The following is a 19,553-nucleotide window of genomic DNA, read 5'->3' on the forward strand; positions in this document are numbered from 1 at the left end:
GAGATGCTCGGCTCCCTGGGGCTGGCCGCGCCGGCGCACTCAGTGCCTACAGCGCGAGCTCCCAGCAGCCTCCGCGCGCGGCCCGTTAAGCCCCGGGGGCTGTGTGCGGACATGCCGGTTACGTCGTGTTCTCCCTTACACGGAGCATCACCGTGAGGCAGGTGCGACACCCCGGGTGAGCAGTCCTGGTTCGCAGGGTTGGTTCCAGCCATCTGTAGGAAAGGCGTTGCGGCCTGGAGATTAGGAGAGGGAAGGGAAGCACTGCAGCACCGCAGAGCGTTGCGAGCCGCTCATCTCAGGCCGAGTGTGCGTGAGAACGGCGGTGCTGTAGTTGTGTATCTGGGTGACTGTGGGCGTGACGGGGCCCAGGTGTGACATCAGGACTATGTGAGGTCGGGACTAGTGGGTGATGGCGTGTGTCTGACTGAATTGGGTGCAGAGCCTGGACTGTGTGACTCCGACCCTAGCGTCACAGCTGAATCTTCTGCCCTCTAGCCGCTCGAGCCCACCCGCGGAGAAGACCCCCCACCCCCGCCGCCCCAGTCAGATATCTGAGCGCCAGAGAAAAGACTCCTAGCCAAAACCCTCAGACCCCATTTAAGAATGCTGCTTACCTTGATTGTGTTCAGTCACAGAACAAAGTGAAGGCAGCTTATTGTTTTGGTGAAGAACTATTTCGATGTTTTTCCAAATATTTTGTCTGTGCACTTGTGTACATTTGTTTGTTCTGTAAAGTAGAATCACAAAAATTGATTATTTAAGGAGATAAAGACTCTCCCAACACTTTGAAAAGAAATACAGTACAGTCGGAAGATTTATTATATTGCTGTCTGTACAGAGAGTACAATGTTCTCCTCTAATTTGAAAGACTTTTGAAGACTTTATACATTTTAGGATTATGAAAACATTTACTAGGGTAACAAGTTATCAAGTAAGATATCTTTTCAGAATCAGAAACCCCCCCTTTTTTTTTTCTAAGTAATTCAAGGTTGCTCCTAAGTAGAGATTTATAACAGGGGGGAGAAAGTGGTAGTAACAATAAATATTTAGACATGTTATACAGAAGAACTTGATCAAATGTTTTTAATGTGTTCAGAATGATACCTTATCAAATCAAATTTCTTGAGTTTTATGATGCCAAATGGTGTCTCTTTGGAGCTGCTAGGGATGGAGAGCAAAAGGGGCCTTGCTCTACTTCTTGATTCCTATGAATCTTTTTTGCTAATATTATTAATTAAGAAGAATTACATTCTCAAACTTAGTTCTAAAATTTAGTGATGTTGGGGCGCCTGGGTGGCTCAGTCCTTGAGCGTCTGCCTTCGGCTCAGGTCATGATCCCAGGGTCTTGGGATCGAGCCCCGCATCGGGCTCCCTGCTCGGCGGGAAGCCTGCTTCTACCTCTCCCACTACCCCTGCTTGTGTTCCCTCTCTCGCTATGTCTCTCTCTGTCAAATAAATAAATAAATAAATAAATCTTTAAAATTTAGTGATGTTGTAATAAAGAGCAGTCCTGAAAATCTCAAATAAAGTTTACTAAAAGAGGGGCGCCTGGGTGGCTCAGTTGGTTAAGCTCTGACTCGTGGTTTTGGCTCAGGTCATGATCTCAGTGGCGTGAGATCGAGCCCCACACCAGGCTCATGCTCAGCACAGAGTCTGCTTGAGATTCTTTCCTCTACTCTTTCCCTCCCCGCTGCTCCTCTCCCTCCTCTCATTCTCTCTAAAATAAGTAAATAAAATCTTTTTTTAAAAAAGTTTACTGTAGGGGCGCCTGGGTGGCTCAGTCAGTTGAGCGTCTGCCTTCGGCTCAGGTCATGATCCCAGCTTCCTGGGATCGAGCCCCACATTGGGCTCTGTGCTCCGCGGAGCCTGCTTCTCCCTCTCCCACTGCCTGCCTGTCTGCCTACTTGTGCTCTCTCTCTCCCTCTGTCAAATAAATAAATAAAATCTTTAAAAAAAAAAAAAGTTTACTGTAAGAGAAAGAGAAAGGGCATCCTAGTATTAAAAAATTATTAAAGGGGCGCCTGGGTGGCTCAGTCGTTAAGCGTCTGCCTTTGGCTCAGGTCATGGTCCCAGGGTCATGGGATCCAGCCCTGCATCTGGCTCCTTGCTCCGCAAGAAGCCTGCTTCTCCCTCTCCCACTCCCCCTGCTTGTGTTCTCTCTCTGTCAAATAATTAAATAAAATCTTTAAAAAAAAAAAAAGAAAAAAATTATTAAAGATCATTTATCAAAGAATTAAAGTTTTTTTTATTAAAGATACTTTTTTTAATACATGGAATATGGGGCATGTCATGTTTTCATTTTATTCATTGCTTATAATGAGGTATTTTAAGTGCTTTATGTGTATTATGTTACTTAACTTTAATAACAACTTTATAAAGTAGATACTGTTATTCTCCAGTTTATCTATGAGGCAACAGTGGCATTGAGAACTAACATGTCTGATGTCTCCTAGTTGATAACTGTCAAACCTTAATTTCATATCCTGGATCAAGACAGCAAAGCCTGTGTTCTTCATATATGAGAGTCAGTCACCTCCCAACATTGTGGATATTCTTTTTAGTCTGCCTGTTGTACTTGGCAATTTATCATGGATATTTTCCTTCATGAATTAATATGAACTAGTACCATCATTGTCAATAATTGTGTAATATGCTATCATATTGTGGAACCTAGTTTATTTAGCCGGTTGTCTTACTGTTAAGGTACTCTGACTTTTGGTTACAGAATATTCTTTGATGAACTTCCTTGCATATATCTCTTTGTGTACTTTTATAAAAATTTTCTAAGGATAAATTCCTAGAAATGGAATTTCTAGGTTGAATTATCAGACATTTTATAAAGTACTCATAATATGCCTGATCCTATGCTAGTACTTGGGGAATATAGAGTGACTAAAATGACATGGTTGTGATTCTTAAGTTGCTTATTATCTATCAAGGTAGATAAACCTCTAGAGGAATAAGACTAAGTGTAGTATTTGAAGAAGTCAGATAGCACAGCTTGGGAGTTCCTGTGAAGAGACATCATCTGATTACAGCAAGCATTGTCAGGTTGTGCCAAAAAATAACCAAATCCAGAGGATTTCTATGTAGGTAAATGGATTTTATGTAATAAGTCTTAGACCTTAATAGTTTTTATTCTCATGATGTTGATGCAAAATGAGACCAACAGGACAAGAAGATTCAGCAGCTCTTTGGAGGGCATCATGGCTAAAATGACTGGTTCAGAAGCAAGATAAATGTATGAGTCAAGAAGTTAAGAGAGACAGCAGCAGTGAAACAAGGCATTAGTTGGGGATGTTTAACCATTCTTTTCTGGGCAAAACTCCAACATACATGAACAAACTTACAAATCATAGAGTTGGATCAGATATTGGGAGCTAGGAGAAAAAAACATAGCAGTTTTTTTCCTTCAAGAGATGACTGCTTTAGAAGTGAGTCTCTTTCACCTATTTGAAGAAAAGCTTCCTACTTACAAAATTTTAAAAATATATTTCAAGAGTATATATTGCCATATAAAATTGTTAAGTAAATATAAGCAAAAAGAAGAAAATTAAGATCACAATGGGTAAATGAACAATTTTTGCAGATTTTTTTCTGTTGATGTCTCTTAGTGCCTCTTTATGTTGATATATATGTATACTTTACAAATGTATTCATGTTCATTTTATTTTTCTGAAGGCTACACATCTTGAATATTTTGTATATCCTTATGTATTTTTCTTTTTTTAGATTTTTTATTTATTTATTTGACAGAGAGAGACACAGCGAGAGAGGGAACACAAGCAGGGGGAGTGGGAGAGGGAGAAGCAGGCTACCAACCGAGCAGGGAGTCCGATGCGGGGCTCAATCCCAGGACCCTGGGATCATGACCTGAGCCAAAGGCAGACGCTTAACAACTGAGCCACCCAGGCGCCCCAGTCCTTATGTATTTTTAAAAGCTTAGTATTTAGTGATTACTATGTACATATGAACATAAATATAAATATATACACATATATACACACACACGTATAAGTCTTTTTGCCCTGCTATAACAGGATCACAGTACTCACAACTGTTATTACCTACATTCTTCATTCAGCAATATGTAGTAAATATATTTCCATCTTTCCAATTAAAGATCTGTATTATCATTTTTTAAGTGACAAGCTTTTTCACTCTGTGGGTGCTTTATAATTTATCTGATCTGTTTCCTACTGCAGGATAGTTAGGTTCCTTCCAGCTTTTTTCCATTTTGATTAATGTCTGCCAGCACATTCTTATATCTTGTGCACATATACGGAGTAGAATTAATCCCCACAGTAGAATTTCTGAGTCAGAAGATGTGCATGGTTTAAGTGCTGTCTGTACATACTTTTAAATTTACACAATCTGCAGGTTAGAATATTCATTTCCTTACAAACTTGCTAATATGGGCATCAATACTCTTAAAGAGTATTTAATGCCTTTGGGGGGGACGCCTGGGGGCTCAGTGAGTTAAGCATCTGCCTTCAGCTCAGGTCAAGATCCTGGAGTTCTAGGATCGAGTCCCGCATCGGGCTCCTTGCTCAGCGGGAAGCCTGCTTCTTCCTCTGCCTGCTGCTCCCCCTGCTTGTGCTCTCTTTCTCTCTCTGACAAATAATTAAATAAAATCTTGAAAAAAAAATGTCTTTGGGGGTTTCACGTGTTATTTCTGCTTTTTTAATGAGTTATGCATGCTCATGGAACAAGAGATTCTGGGTTTCAGAGACAAGAGAGTTGATTGAGAGCTGACTTTGGTTAGAAAAATAAGGATTCCAAATTTAGCTTTGCTACTTAACTGAATTTCTGCAAGTGGTTTTACTTTGTGAATATTCTGGTCCATCACATAGGTAATTATATACTACATAGCAATCCTGAGGATCCACTTAATATATACAAAATATCCATTGTATGAAAGTCTTTGATAAATAGGTATGTGTTGTCTACCTGTTGAGAGCATGTATCCACACCTTTTCAGCCTAGGTTGTAAGAAAGAGAATGACAAATAAGTTATGCAGGAAAGCAGTGCAGTTGATTCTGATTGAAAAGAGTAATGAGCCCAGAAGATTCTGGAAGTTACTGTCCTGGCTGCAGGCTGACAGGCCAGCGGGGTGCCAGTGCAGCAGTTTGACAGTGGTTAATGACTGCCAGGGTTGGTTCTAATGAATTTCTCTCTTTGTATCTGATGAATCCAAGCAGGCCTATGAGGCTTTGAAAGATATTCTTGTTTAGATGATGTGGCCCTTTATCAGCCCTGGAATTCCTTTTTAATTTTTTTTTCTAAGACTTTACTTTTTTAAGTAATCTGTGCATGCAATGTGGGGCTCAAACTTAAAACCCAAAGATCAAGAGTTGCACGCTCTACTGACTAAGCCAGCCACGCGCCCCTAGCCCTGGAATTTCTGAGGAGGGATGTGATTTGTCCAGACTCCCTCGTATTTCCGTGTGTGTGTGTGTGTGTGTGTGTGTGTGTGTGTTGGGAAGTCAAGGGAGGGGAAAGAACAAATTGTGTGTGTGTGTGTGTGTGTGTGTTGGGAAGTCAAGGGAGGGGAAAGAACAAATGGACTCCAGCCATTTTGGGAGTTCTGAGGCCTATCTAATCTTATGGCCTCCTTTTCCTCCCCCAGCTCTGGCCTCTATGAACTCTGCTTCTCCAGAAAACTAAACCCCAAGGAGGACTGACCAGTTCTTGAATTTCTAAACCATGGCCCATGTAAGTTACTGTTTCTTTCTCCTTCTGAAAATACTTTCATGTTAATGTCCTATGAACATTTTTTTATCCTGAAACTTCCTATCAGAGCCTAGGAATCTTCTCCCAGTCCTCCAAATTCAGCGAGGGACGAGGCTATTTAGCACACCTATCCTATGAATCCTCTTTTCCCCAGTTATTATTCATGTATTTATTGAAAAAAATCATTCAGCATCTCCTATATGTGCTCGGTCTTCTGCTAAGGGCTGTAGTGGGGCAGAAATGAAATCACTTGAGGGAGATGTTTGACCATCTCTTGTGAGTTGATGAAAGAAGATGGGCCCATTTGACTACTCATGGGGAAACTGGGTGTTTCTGGATTTGAATTTTCCAAGTATGTAAGATAAGATTTGCTGTTGGTTGACCTCAGCCTCAATATATGGTGAAATCTCATGTTTTGTGAGACTTTTAGGACTGGGCAGAGATATTATTGGGTCTTGCATGCAGAGAGATCAAGGATCTTTTCTGGGAATCCCTGAGAGTTGTACACTAGGAATAGGGTTCCATTTGTAGTTGAACAGGATATGCTGGTCTAGAATGATAACTTTGTGAATCTGGATCACCAGTATCCAGAATCTACGTCCATATCCTCTAAGTCAGGAACAAGGAATGCATACAGTGAAAGACGGAAAATGATAACAAGTAGGAAGATTGTGCAGATACATAAGTAGTTGTGGACCTTCAGAACTCAGGAGTACCTTAAATATTTTGTATAGACCAAAATGGAAGAATGATTAAGTCTCATATATCCCTCACATAGACTATTATACAATTTTTTTAAAGTTCACTAAAGAATCTGTCATAAATGGAAAAATGCTTACAATATTATCTGATTCAATGATGAACTTGGAAGAAATTCTTTAACTATATTCAGATCCTTTTCTAACAAATATTGTAAGGAAACTTTTAAAAAATCTGTTCTTTAAGGGGAAAGGGTGGAAGAACTCACATTTCTTGAGAATTTATGAGGGAGACATACAACAGGCAGAGGCTTATCTAAAATATTTTATTTAATTGGAAAACTGATTTTTTTCTTTCCCAGACATGTTGGGATGATCAAGACACACCAGAGTATTCAAGTGACTGCACCTGTAGCAGCAGGATTCTTCAAGAGCACATAGGCATCCTGCTTCGGGCACACTCATCCCCTAACTCACTATGTTAAAGGCTTCTAGCCTAAGCCTTTACCTAAGCCTTTTGGTTTGCCATATGGTCCATGTCCTCCAGTATCTCTTCCAGCTTAAAAACAAATTTTCTTTAACCTCAAATGTATTATATGGTTTGTCATTGCAGGGGTCAGTGATGTTCAATGATGTGTCCATAGTCTTCTCTCAGGAGGAGTGGGAATACCTGGACTTGGAACAGAGGGACTTGTACAGAGATGTAATGTTGGAGAATTACAGCAACTTGGTCTCACTGGGTAAGGTTCTCTGCCTCTAGTAATTTAGACCTGTTCACTGTAATATCTGCTTTTTTCTTTGGAAATTTTAGGAATATCTTTCAAGAAACTAAATTTCTGCTCCCTTTTCTCAGTGAATGGTTTGAGCTTTCTTTGTTTGGAAGTGAATACCTCAGTTAAGCATATTCATCTTCCTCATCCTTAAGTGGCCTTCCGGCCTTCCTTAATGATGAAAAAGGGCTGGATTTGAATTGGCCTTACTTGTGTCATAGAAATCAGGTTTCACTTGGTGTATGAACTCAGAATTCCTATAGGTGTTTTATTTGTTGTTATACATGTAAGGAAAATAGCCAGACCCTATATCTCAGTTTTTAATCTATCAAAAGAACATATAATATCTGCAGTGATAAGTTGGATCAACAGGATTTATTTACAATTCAAGAGAACTCATTCCTTTTGTTAATAAACTTACTTTTACCTACTTTTATGATTGAAAGTTAAAAATCCAAGAACTTTGCACTTAACATTGTGTGAATATCCTAAGAAATAATAAATGCCTCCAGAAGCTTTTTGTTTTCCTCTCGGCAAAACAACAATGACAATAAATAATAGCTAATAAAATACATTCAACACTTGAACAAAATAGGGGTTAGGGACACCAAGCCTCTACACAGTCAAAAAGTTGCATGTAACTTTTGACTCCCCAAAAACTTAACTACTAATAGCTTACTGTTGATCAGAAGTTTTACTGATAATATAAACAGTTGATTAACATATTTTATATGTTATATGTATTATACTGTATTCTTATAATAAAGTAAGCTAGAGAAGAAAAAATGTCAAGAAAATCATAAAGAAGAGAAAATACTTTTACAGTACTATACTGTATCAAAAAAATCCACATATATGTGGATCTGTGCAGTTCAATCTCGCATAGTTCAAGGGTCAACTGTATATATAGTGCTGAGTACATATTCTAGGCAATGTTTAGATATGGATATATGTTAATATAACTGTCACAACAATTGTGTATGATAGGTGCTATTACTCATCTTACAACTGAGATGTGGCAGAGACAGGATTTAAACTCAGGCAGTCTGTGCTCTTAACCACTACTGCCTCTCAAGAAGGATTACTTGTATGAATATAAATCTATTTATTATGTAACCTTAATGTGAATATTTTTTAACCATCTTGCCCTTCTTTGTTCTAAAGGCTTTATCAATTCCCATTTGACTTATAGTTAATTAAAAATTTAACCAAAACTGAATCGAAGTAATTTTGAATTTATTTTCTATTTCCATATCACCTCCTTCTAATCAGGATGCTTCATTTCTAAGCCAGACGTGATTTCCTTATTGGAGCAAGGAAAAGAGCCCTGGAAAGTTGTGAGGAAAGGAAGGAGGCGATACCCAGGTGAGTGAGAGCCATTTGAGCAGGGGGAAGCCATCACAGAGGAAACCACCCAATTAGTTAGGGAAGAGGCACACTCTACTGATGTTGTTTACAGAGTCCTCTTTAAAGGTCGAAGGCCTGGGGCACCTGGCTGTCTCAGCCAGTGGAGGTGCAAATCTTGATCTTGGTTATGTTTGTAAATTCAAGCCCCACATTGGATATAGAGATTATTTAAAGATAAAAACTTTTTTTTTTTTTTAAGATTTTATCTATTTATTTGAGAGAGAGAGTAAGAGAGAGAGAGCACAAGTGGGGTGAGGGGCAGAGAGAGAAACAGACTCCCCGCTGAGCAGGGACCCCCGAGGGGGGAGGGGGGCGGGGATCGATCCCAGGACTCCGGGATCATGACCTGAGCCAAAGGCAGACACTTAACTGACTGAGCTACCCAGGTGCCCTTAAAAATAAGATCTTAAAAAAATTTTAAATATAAAGGTCCAAGGCCTGAAGAGAAAAGGTCTAAGACCTGAGGAGCAAATTAAGGTCTTAGTTAGGGATACTAATAGAACTATTTCTTTATCCCATTTACCACCCTTTTGTTGTTGTTGTTGTTGTTTCAAATTTTCCTCCCCTTTGAAGGGAGCATGGGTGGAGAGGTGCTCTCTTTGTTCCCTACTGACAACCACTCTCTATATATTTTTTGACTCAGCTGCTTTCTTTTGCATTTATAAATAGTAGATAAGTAGACTGACTGACTGACTGACTGACTTATCTACCTATCTCTAGGCTGGGCACAGTGCTAGACACTATCAATATAGCGGTAAACAGGGTGCTGGGTGGCTCAGTCATTAAGCGTCTGCCTTCGGCTCAGGTCATGATCCCAGGGTCCTGGGATCGAGCCCTGCATTGGGCTCCCTGCCCGGCGGGAAGCCTGCTTCTCCCTCTCCCACTCCCCCTGCTTGTGTTCCCTCTCTCGCTGTGTCTCTCTGTTCTTAAAAATATATATATATATAGTGGTAAACAAAACCAATAAAGTTTCTGTCCTCATGGAATTTACCTTGTAATAAGAGACACATAGTAACTGTAAATAAATAGAAAATATAATTTCAGCTAATAGAGTACTATGAAGTAAAGTAAAAAGAGTAAGGGAAGAGAAAATGGTGTGGGCTAAAAGGCTATTTTAGGTATGGTCTGAAAAACCTTTTTTGGGGAAATAAAAGACTATAAAGAAAAATATGCTTGACATTGTAATAATAAATGTTTTATCAGCAATCAAAGTTTCATATGAATTACTCTAGAAGATAGATCCTTAGATCACAGAATATCATTCTTTGCTTTTTTTCTGTGTGTGTGTGTGTGTGTGTGTGTATACCTATGTGTGTGTATATATATATATATATACCTTCATATCAGGAAGAAACATGAGTTTAATAGAGTATGGGGAGAATGATCTCTTGGTTTAGCTTCCGCCTCTGTGCTGTTTTCATTTCTCTTTGAATGTCTTCTTAAAAAAAGATTCTAGGGGCACCTGGGTATCTTAGTCGGTTAAGCGTCTGACTCTTGATCTCAGCTCAGGTCTTGATCTCAGGGTGGTGGGTTCAAGCCCCACGTTGGGCTCCATGCTGGGCATGAAGCCTACTTAAAAAAAATTCCTCAAAATTCTTTATATAGAGACATATGTTGTCATTTTGTATTTTGCTCTCTGTACATTCAGGTCTGACTGAGGAGACCCATTTTAGGCTAAGAGTTCTTGTTTTGTAACAAGGCCATTTCAGTGCCCACACTGTCTATAATGTTATATCTTCTTAGTCACTGTCTACCACAGGAAGGAAAGACACGCTTTTTATACCAATCCTAACTTATTTTCTTTTTCACATTTAGATAATTAAATGACATTTACCACTATTAATGCTGAAAAAAACAATGAAATGCAGAGGTTCCAGATGAATAAGATGATATCAGTTTAATCAGGAAATATTTAGCCAAAATGACAGCTGTTGACTCAAAGTTAGACATCTTAAACAAGATCATTTTTTTCTTTCATTTTCTTTTCTTCCTTTGTTTCTTTCTTCCTTTAAGTAACTTAGTGAAGTATATAACATGCATATAGAAAAGTAGACAAATGAGGGAAGACTTTTTTGAGGAGAGATATGAAGGCTCAAGCCATGAAGAGCTCAAGCTCTCTAGGGCAAGAGCCTTCTGAGCCAATAGAAAAGGCCTAAGGAGGAAGTTAGCTTTGCATGTTTGAGGAATAAAAAGAAGGCTCAGGTCGTGGTCTCAGGGTCTTGAGATCAAGACCGGCATCGCATTGCACTCCCTGTTCAGCAGGGAGTCTGCTTTTCTCCCTCAGCCCCTCTCCCAGCTCTGTCTCTCTCTAAAATAAATAGGGGCACGCTCAATCAGTTAAGCGTCTGCCTTCGGCTTGGGTCGTGGTCTTGGGGTCCTGGGATCCAGCCCCGCATCTGGGCTCCAGCCCCGCATCTGGGCTCCTTGCTGCTCTTCCCCTGCTTGTGCTCTCTCACTCTCAAATAAATAAATAAATAAATAAAATCTTAAAAAGAAATAAATCTTTAAAAAAATGTTGATTTATTTTCATAGATTTCCCCATATTGGGTCACTCTAAAATTCTTTGAATAAACAATACTGGGTCAATGTGGTGTTTTATTAGATGCTTAGAATTTTTATATCAGTTTTCAGAAAATTGGTATGTAGTTTTTATTAGTGACCTTTATTTAGTACAATATTACTTTATGAAAATAGTTCGGAAGTCCTCCTTTTTCTTAGTTCTCAGTCTAAATAGAATTTGGATGGCCTGTTCTTTAAAGCTTCTTTTTTAGGAGAAGGAGATGGTAAGTCTGACCACATTCTCTATTTGCTCTTTGGAAATTAATGTTTATGCATTGTATCTCTTCTGTGGCCAGTTTTGGTAAATGTATTTTCCTAGAAAATTACTCATTTTAGCTATGTTTTAAAATTTATGGGCACAGTAATCTTTTTTTCAGCTATCCTCTGTATTCATGGTTATTTTCACTTTGTCACTTCTTGTGTGCTTTCTTGCTATTTTCCTTGTATTAACTAATGCTTTATCTGTTTTGCTGATTTGTTTTTTAAAAGAAAGTTTTTGTTTTATGTATTAGTTCTTCTTTTCTGTTTTCTAATTCTGCATTTATACCAATTAATTTCTTCTGCTTTGCTTCAGTTTACTTTATTCTTTTTCTGATTTCTTTGATTTTTAATTGATTTTTCTCTCATGTTTATCGCTGTGTTTAAGTTTTTAAATTTTCTTCTAAGCACTATGCTTATATTTTGTAGATACTAATTTAGTGTGGATTTTAAAATTATTATTACCATTGTTTTCTAAAAAACAAAAATACTGTTTGGAATTTATTTCCCTGTTGATCTAAAAGTTATTTAATATAGACTTCTAAAATTTCAAGTGGATTTAGCTTTGGGTTTTTAAAATTTTATTATTTCCAGCTTTAGTAGAAAATGTCTAGGGCGCCTGGGTGGCTCAGTTGGTTAAGCGACTGCCAAGGTCATGATCCTGGACTCCAGGATCGAATCCCGCATCAGGCTCCCTGCTTAGCAGGGAGTCTGCTTCTCCCTCTGGCCCTCCCCCCTCTCATGCTCTCTCTCTCTCAAATAAATAAATAAAATCTCTAAAAAAAAAAAAATTAAAAAAAAAAGAAAATGTCTATATTATTTCAACCTTTTTATACAGACCATATAATAATTGAAAACATCCTCCTTTTTCTCTCTCATACGTAACTCATTCAGCACTTAAATGTTTCTCTGGCTATTTCTCCTACTGGTTTACCATCTTCTCTCTAAATCCAACATGACCTTTGTTAGCAGATTCTTCACACTCAAGTGACTGCAAGACCCTTTGTCCCTATTAGTGAGTTCCTTACATATCGCATCTTTTTTTTTCCTTTTCTTTTTTGCTAAGGATTTCATAAGAACTTCAGTAAAGTATAAACATGTTTTCCTGTATGGAAAATCACTGGCACACATTTCTAGGAAATACAGGAACAGCCTTGCCTCTAAAGGAATGGAAAGGAGACCTGAGCAAAGAGATGAGGGAACAAAACCAGATGAGCATTTTAAAATGGATGAGTAATAGAATTCAAGAGAGATTAATGAATAGAACTCCTCAGTACTTTTATTGTGATGTGGAGACAAAAGAAAAAGTAGCTCACAGCTATATGAAGATAGATAGGGGGTTTAAGCAATGAAAGGGATATATAAGAGTATATAACCACCATTTTCCATTTATATATTTAGCTGGACTAGCTTGGATGAATAAAGGGAATATTTAATCATTGTTGTAATATGTGAGAGATTAAAGACAGAAATATATTCAGAATAAGTATATAACCTTAAAAAAAAAAGAATGAGTATAGAACCATGGGAATTCCATGAGTGAAACTCATCTTGTGCTATGCATGTATTATTTATTTTTTTTTAAAAGATTTTATTTATTTATTTGAGAGAGAGCGAGCATGACCGGGGGGAGGGGCAGAGGGAGAAGGAGAAGCAGACTCCTCAATGAGCAGGGAGTCTAACATGGAGCTCGATCCCAGGACCCTGAGACTGTGACCTAGTCCAAAGGCAGGTGCTTAACCAACTGAGCCATCCAGGTGCCCCTGAATGTATTATTTAATGGAGAGTAAAGTAGAGATTGTTTCTGCCATTAAAGAAGTCTAGGGGTAAGGAAAGGAGAGCAACAAGTGGAAACATTTATAAATATATAATTTCAACACAGACATATGTTGCTATGCAATACATATATAAGAACATAGGTTTAGATACTGACAGTTGTCAGTCTTAAAGGAAGTGACTTTTAACCTAAGACCTCAGGATGAGGGGCACCTGGGTGGCTCAGTTGGTTAAGCGTCTGCCTTTGGCTCAGGTCAGGATCCCAGGCTCCTGGGATCAAGCCCCACATCGGGCTCCTTGCTCAGCGGGGAGCCTGCTTCTCCCTCTCCCTCTGCCTGCCGCTTCCCCTGGTTGTGCTCTCTGTCAAATAAATAAATAAAATCTTAAAAAAAAAAAAACAACCTCAGGATGAGAAGTAGCCAGCAGTGCAAAGAACCCAGGCCGAAGATTTTGGGAGATAGAGCAGACTGAGATGATGTGTTACAGGTAAGCAGAGGCCTTTTAACCATAGCAAGTTTTATTTTAGTCTAAGAATAAAGAGAAATTATTGAAAAAAGTTAAGTATGAATTCTTAACCTTTCATCTCCATCAGAATTGTGTGAAGAATATTAAATACAGGACTGGCCAGGACTGTAGAATCTGATCCAGGTGGTTTGGGTGGTATCTAAACCTCAGTATTTAGGGGCACCTGGGTGGCTCAGTTGGTTGAACATCCAACTCTTGGTTCAACTAAGGTCATGTTCTCAGGGTCATGAGATCGAACCCCGGGTCAAGCTCTGTGCTCAGAGGGGAGTCTGCTTGGGATTCTCTCTCTCCCTCTCCCCCTGCTCGAGCATGTGTGTATGGGGGGGGTGTGTGTAGGTGTGTGTGTGTGGGTGTGCACGCACACGTATGTGCACGTGTGTGCTCTCTCAAATAAATACATCTTTAAAAAATAAACATCAATATTTAGAACAAGTTCTCTGTGATTCTACTCTACATCTCAATTTGAGACCCACTGCCTTAAAATGTTTACTAATCACCAGTCTCACTTTCTTAACATGAACTTTCATTTTTCCTGGTGTTACCTTATGCTTTTTTTTTCAAACTGTATAACTGATATTTAGAATTTCACTGAGTATTACTTTAGTTGTCTTTTATTTCTACTGTAGAAATTTTACTTCTCTTAAAAAAAGGAAACCGTGTGTTTGCTCTCTTACTTTCTTTTAGATTTAGAGACCAGGTATGAGACCAAGAAGTTCTCTTCGGAAAATGACATTCATGAAATAAACTCACCCCAGTGGAAGATAATGGAAAGAATTAAAAACCATGGCCTTAAGGGCCTAATTTTAAAAAGTGATTGGGAGTCCAAAAGAAAATTTGAAGGACAGGAGGGATATTTCAGTCAAATGAAAACTGCATCTCAAAAAGTGCCCTCTTACCAAAAACGCACATCTCTAACTCCACACCAGAGACTTCATTTTGTGGAGAAACCCTATGAATGTAAAGAATGTGGGAAAACCTTTAGAGTACGCCAACAGCTTACTTTCCATCATAGAATTCATACTGGTGAAAAACCCTATGAATGCAAGGAATGCGGAATGGCCTTTAGACAGACTGCACATCTTACTCGACATCAGAGACTTCATTCTGGTGAAAAGCTCTATGAATGTAAGGAATGTGGAGAATCTTTCGTATGTGGCCCAGACCTCAGAGTACATCAGAAAATTCATATTGGTGAGAAGCCCTATGAATGTAAAGAATGTGGGAAGGCCTTCAGAGTGCGTGGACAACTTACTCTCCATCAGAGGATTCATACTGGTGAGAAACCCTATGTATGTACAGAATGTGGAAAGGCCTTTAGACAGTATGCACACCTTACTCGACATCAGAAGCTTAATATTGCTGACAAACTCTACGAATGTAAAGAATGTGGGAAGGCCTTTTTGTGTGGCTCTGGCCTTAGAGTACATCACAAACTTCATACTGGTGAGAAACCCTATGAATGTAAGGAATGTGGGAAGGCCTTTAGAGTGAGACAACAACTAACACTCCACCAGAGAATTCATACTGGTGAGAAACCCTATGAATGTAAGGAATGTGGAAAGACCTTTAGTCGTGGTTATCATCTTATCCTTCATCACAGAATTCACACTGGTGAGAAACCTTATGAATGTAAGGAATGTTGGAAGGCCTTTAGTCGTTACTCACAACTTATTTCACACCAAAGTATCCATATTGGTGTTAAACCCTATGACTGCAAGGAATGTGGGAAGGCTTTTAGATTACTCTCACAACTTACACAACATCAGAGTATTCATGTTGGTGAGAAACCCTATAAATGTAAGGAATGTGGGAAGGCCTTTAGATTGCGCCAAAAACTTACTCTACATCAGAGTATTCATACTGGTGAGAAACCTTTTGAATGTAAGGAATGTAGGAAGGCTTTTAGACTTAATTCATCCCTTATTCAACATCTGAGGATTCATTCTGGTGAGAAACCCTATGAATGTAAAGAATGTAAGAAGGCCTTTAGACAACATTCACACCTTACCCATCATCTGAAAATTCATAATGTAAAAATATAAGATAGTTTTTCAATCCTGTCTTGTAGAACACTCTATGACTGTAGTAATTAATCCCTTTTGCTTCCTTCATACAGGGAACTGACTTGGCATGAGAGGTTTTATATCATTAAAAGAATATGTTAACTTAATGTATTCCACCATCACTTAAACCTGATAAACTTCACATTTATTCTAAAAATTAATCCTATCAATGTAACAAATGTGGGAGACACATCATCTCTGTCCAGTCACTTTCCCACTTGTATTATGTTGATAAGATGCTTAACTGCTCTGTGCTATAATTTTTTCATTTGTAAAATGGTAATATAATACTGTGGCAGAATAAAGATTGCTGTAAATTCTTTGACATTTCTCTCCCACCGTCAAGAGCTGGAACCTACATCCCTTCCCCTTGAGGCTGGGCAGACTGTGACTGCTTTGACTAGTAGAAGTACTGCTGTGCCAGTTTCTGGACCCAGGCTTTACTGGTAGATTTTACTTCATTTCTTGGAATGCTCTCTTAAGCTTAGGCCCTGAATTTTGTTAAAAAGTCTGGCTGCTCTGCTGAAGAGACCACATGGAGAAGCCCTAAGACTACATAGAAAGGAAGAACCCTTCTTAGCCCAGTCTTCCACACATGCCTACCAAGACACCAGATATTTGAGTAAAATAATGTTGGATCCTCCAGACCAGCCAGCAGCTGAATGCCAGACTGACTTCAGTTGATGCCATATAAAATAGACGAATCTACCAATTGAGCCCCTGCCCAAATTCCTAACCCATAAGATCATGAGATATAATAAAATGATTGTTTTAAGGGCGCCTGGGTGGCTCAGTCGGTTAAGCGACTGCCTTCGGCTCAGGTCATGATCCTGGAGTCCCGGGATCGAGTCCCGCATTGGACTCCCTACTCGGCGGGGAGTCTGCTTCTCCCTCTGACCCTCCCCCTTCTCATGCTCTCTCTCTATCTCATTCTCTCTCTCAAATAAATAAATAAAATCTTTAAAAAAAAAAAAAAAAAAAATGATTGTTTTAAGCCACTAAATTTTGTTTTATTATTATCATTAATATTACTCCTTTGAAAAGTCATATGAAAGACTATGGGTACAACAAACAAAGAAATGCCTTCCACTAACACTCACCCTTATTGAACCTCAGATAACTTACTCTTTAAAATAGAAATTCTTTCACAATTTGTTCATAAAAAAGCAGATATTCTGGGGCACCTGGGTGGCTCAGTCAGTTAAGTGTCTGCCTTCGGCTCAGGTCGTGATCCCAGGGACCTGTGATGGAGTCCCGCATTGGGCTCCCTGCTCCATGGGGAGCCTGCTTCTCCCTCTGCCTCTCTCTGTGTCTCTCATGAATAAATAAAATCTTTTAAAAAAAAAAGCAGATATTCTATAATCTCCATTCTCTGGCCCCAGTCTAAATTTAATTTAAAATCAACAAAGAGTAATGTAAAAAGAAATTATTTGGAAATTAAAAATCACTTGTATTACAACTCTTGTGTTGATTTTTAAAAATACATTGTAGCCTTTTTATGATCAGACTGTCCTATTTTTGGCCAGTGGGAATCCCCTCAAATTGGTTCCTATATCCTTTTGTCATGATCACTACAGCCTTTGATAGCTTCCTTTTTTCCCTGACCAAATGCACTGGTCAGGTGTGAAGTATATCAGGGCACTTATTGATAAATAAAGGGGGAAAGTGGAGCATTTATTTTGTCTTTCCTTTACTACCTATATTTAAGACAACCAAAAGTTGAAGACTTTCTCTTTATTATTAGAGAAATCTAGCTAATAAAGGTCAAAGGAATGACAATTTAAAAAATCACTTTCTACGAAATAATGGATCTTGGTGGTGATATTGATGGATGCAAAGATCATTAGGTGAAAAAGATTGATAGTAAGCTTTTAATGGAGCAGAATGACAGAACCCACTAATCTACATTAACATCTCCATTACATCAGCCAGACCGTGTGCATCTTGATGTTATGCAATGGCTAAGTGTAGCATCATTTGTTAAGTGTTCTTGCCCCAAATGTTGACCCAGATGTATAACTTAGTCTCTAAATCTAATTACCAGGTTATAGGAAACTTGGGGAATAAAGGAACAAATTAATGACACAAGGAAGCAAACAACCAAACACAGAATGTACAAAATTTCACAGAATAAATGGTCTTTTAACTAATATATGTTAAGACAAAATAAAAACAATGTTGCAAATTAAAAGACTTAAGAGACCTATCAAATGCAGGGTATGGAGTATTTTGGGATCCTTGTGTTAAAATGTACCCAGGATTTACTCTAATCAAATATGGTAGGATATGCAGACATGGAAATGACTGTCATGAAGGAAGAAGTTTATACTCAAAGATCTCTAAAAACAGGAGGCGCAGCACGCCTGCAGAGCCACATGGGAAAGTACCCAGTTCTGTTGGGCGCAGAAAGTGGGAGAGGGCAGAGTGTGGCACAGAGCCTTTACTGAAGTTTTCCCCAGGAATGGGTGACATTGGTAAGTACACTGAGAAAGTCTGGGATTGGACAGTTTTAATAATTTTGGCAGGCTGAGTTATAGAGATGGTCCCTAGTTGTCTGGTTACCCGGCCCTGGGGTGATTTGGGCAGGAGGAATATTGGCTTGGTTTGTGAGAGTTTGATAAAGGAAACACTTGGGGAATTTGGATTGGTTGGTTTGTAAATCAAAGGCATGATCTCAGAAGAGTTGTTTGGGGCACCTGGTGGATCAGTCAGTTAAGCATCTGGCTCTTGATTTTGGCTCAGGTCATGATCTCAGGGTTGTGAAATTGAGCCCCTTGTCTGGCTCTGCACTGGGCACGGAGCCTGCTTAAGATTCTCTCCCTCTCCCTCTATCCCCCCTCCCCCTGTCCCCACCTCCCCTCCCTTAAAAAAAAAAAAATTGTTTGTTGTCTAGGAATTTGCTACCCCTGGGAAGGGTAGTCTCTCCAGGATCAAGTCCCCAAATGCCAGAGCATAAGCTTACAGAAATAAAATATAGTCAATACAATCCTGATTTAGACAAATGAAAAAAATTTTTAGGTTGTCGTGAAAACATAAACCTAGAATAGATATTACATTATATTAAGCAATTGTTCATTTTTAGGCATGATGATGGCATGGGTGTGGGGGTGCAGATGTGGATGTAAGTCCTTATACATTAGAGATCCATACTGAAGTATTCAAGGGTGAAATTACATCATGTCTATGATTTGCTTTAAAATACTTAAGAAAAGGGGCGCCTGGGTGGCTCAGTCGTTGGGCGTCTGCCTTCAGCTCAGGTCATGATCCCAGGGTCCTGGGATCGAGTCCCGCGTCGGGCTCCCTGCTCAGCAGGAAGCCTGCTTCTCCCTCTCCCACTCCCCCTGCTTGTGTTCCTGCTCTCGCTCTCTCTCTCTGTCAAATAAATAAAATCTTTAAAAAAATAAAATAAAATACTTCAGAAAAAAAGGTGGGATGGAGGAACAGATGAAACAAGATTGGCAAATATTGCTGGATAAGTGTTGAAGCTGGATAATGGGTACATAGAGTTCACTGTGCTATTCTTACTACCTTTGCATGTATTTGAAAATTTCCACAATAAAGCTTAAGTAGAAATCAAATCTGAAATTTTAGACCACTTAGTGATAAATGATAATGGGATGCCTACAAGTTAAAATTTGTGGGAAATCACCAAAGGTCTACCTGTTAGGAAATTAATAACCGGGGTGCCTGGGAGGCTCAGTCAGTTAAGCGTCTGCCTTGGGCTCAGGGTCCTGGGATAGAGCCTCAAATCAGGCTCCCTGCT

At 39.1% G+C, this 19,553-nt stretch overlaps 1 protein-coding gene and 1 long non-coding RNA gene across 8 annotated transcripts in view; one reads left to right on the plus strand and one right to left on the minus strand.

The window, feature by feature from the left end:
• LOC118520200 (uncharacterized) overlaps window positions 1-16,107 on the plus strand; it is a 98,643-nt gene extending 82,536 nt beyond the window's left edge. For 4 of the 7 annotated variants that reach the window (XM_078063298.1, XM_078063297.1, XM_078063295.1 and 1 more), the window contains 4 exons: window positions 5,631-5,716; window positions 7,046-7,172; window positions 8,475-8,567; window positions 14,412-16,107. In XM_078063298.1, coding sequence (XP_077919424.1) covers window positions 5,708-5,716; window positions 7,046-7,172; window positions 8,475-8,567; window positions 14,412-15,769 — 1,587 coding nt within the window. In that variant the 5' untranslated portion in view covers window positions 5,631-5,707 and the 3' untranslated portion in view covers window positions 15,770-16,107. Of the gene's footprint in view, window positions 1-58; window positions 176-5,630; window positions 5,717-7,045; window positions 7,173-8,474; window positions 8,568-14,411 lie in introns of those variants that run through there. The other 3 variants (XM_036068061.2, XM_036068062.2, XM_078063303.1) reach the window with 3 other exon arrangements.
• The window catches only part of LOC118520214 (uncharacterized), a 39,080-nt gene continuing 19,641 nt past the window's right edge, over window positions 115-19,553 (minus strand). The window contains exons 3-4 of the long non-coding RNA XR_004909572.2: window positions 615-727; window positions 115-233 (exon numbers count right to left, since the gene is read on the minus strand). This is a non-coding gene — a long non-coding RNA (uncharacterized LOC118520214). The remainder of the gene's footprint in view (window positions 234-614; window positions 728-19,553) is intronic.

The sequence above is a fragment of the Halichoerus grypus genome, chromosome 15 (genome assembly GCF_964656455.1).
Source record: "Halichoerus grypus chromosome 15, mHalGry1.hap1.1, whole genome shotgun sequence".
In the NCBI taxonomy this organism is placed as follows: Eukaryota; Metazoa; Chordata; class Mammalia; order Carnivora; family Phocidae; genus Halichoerus; species Halichoerus grypus.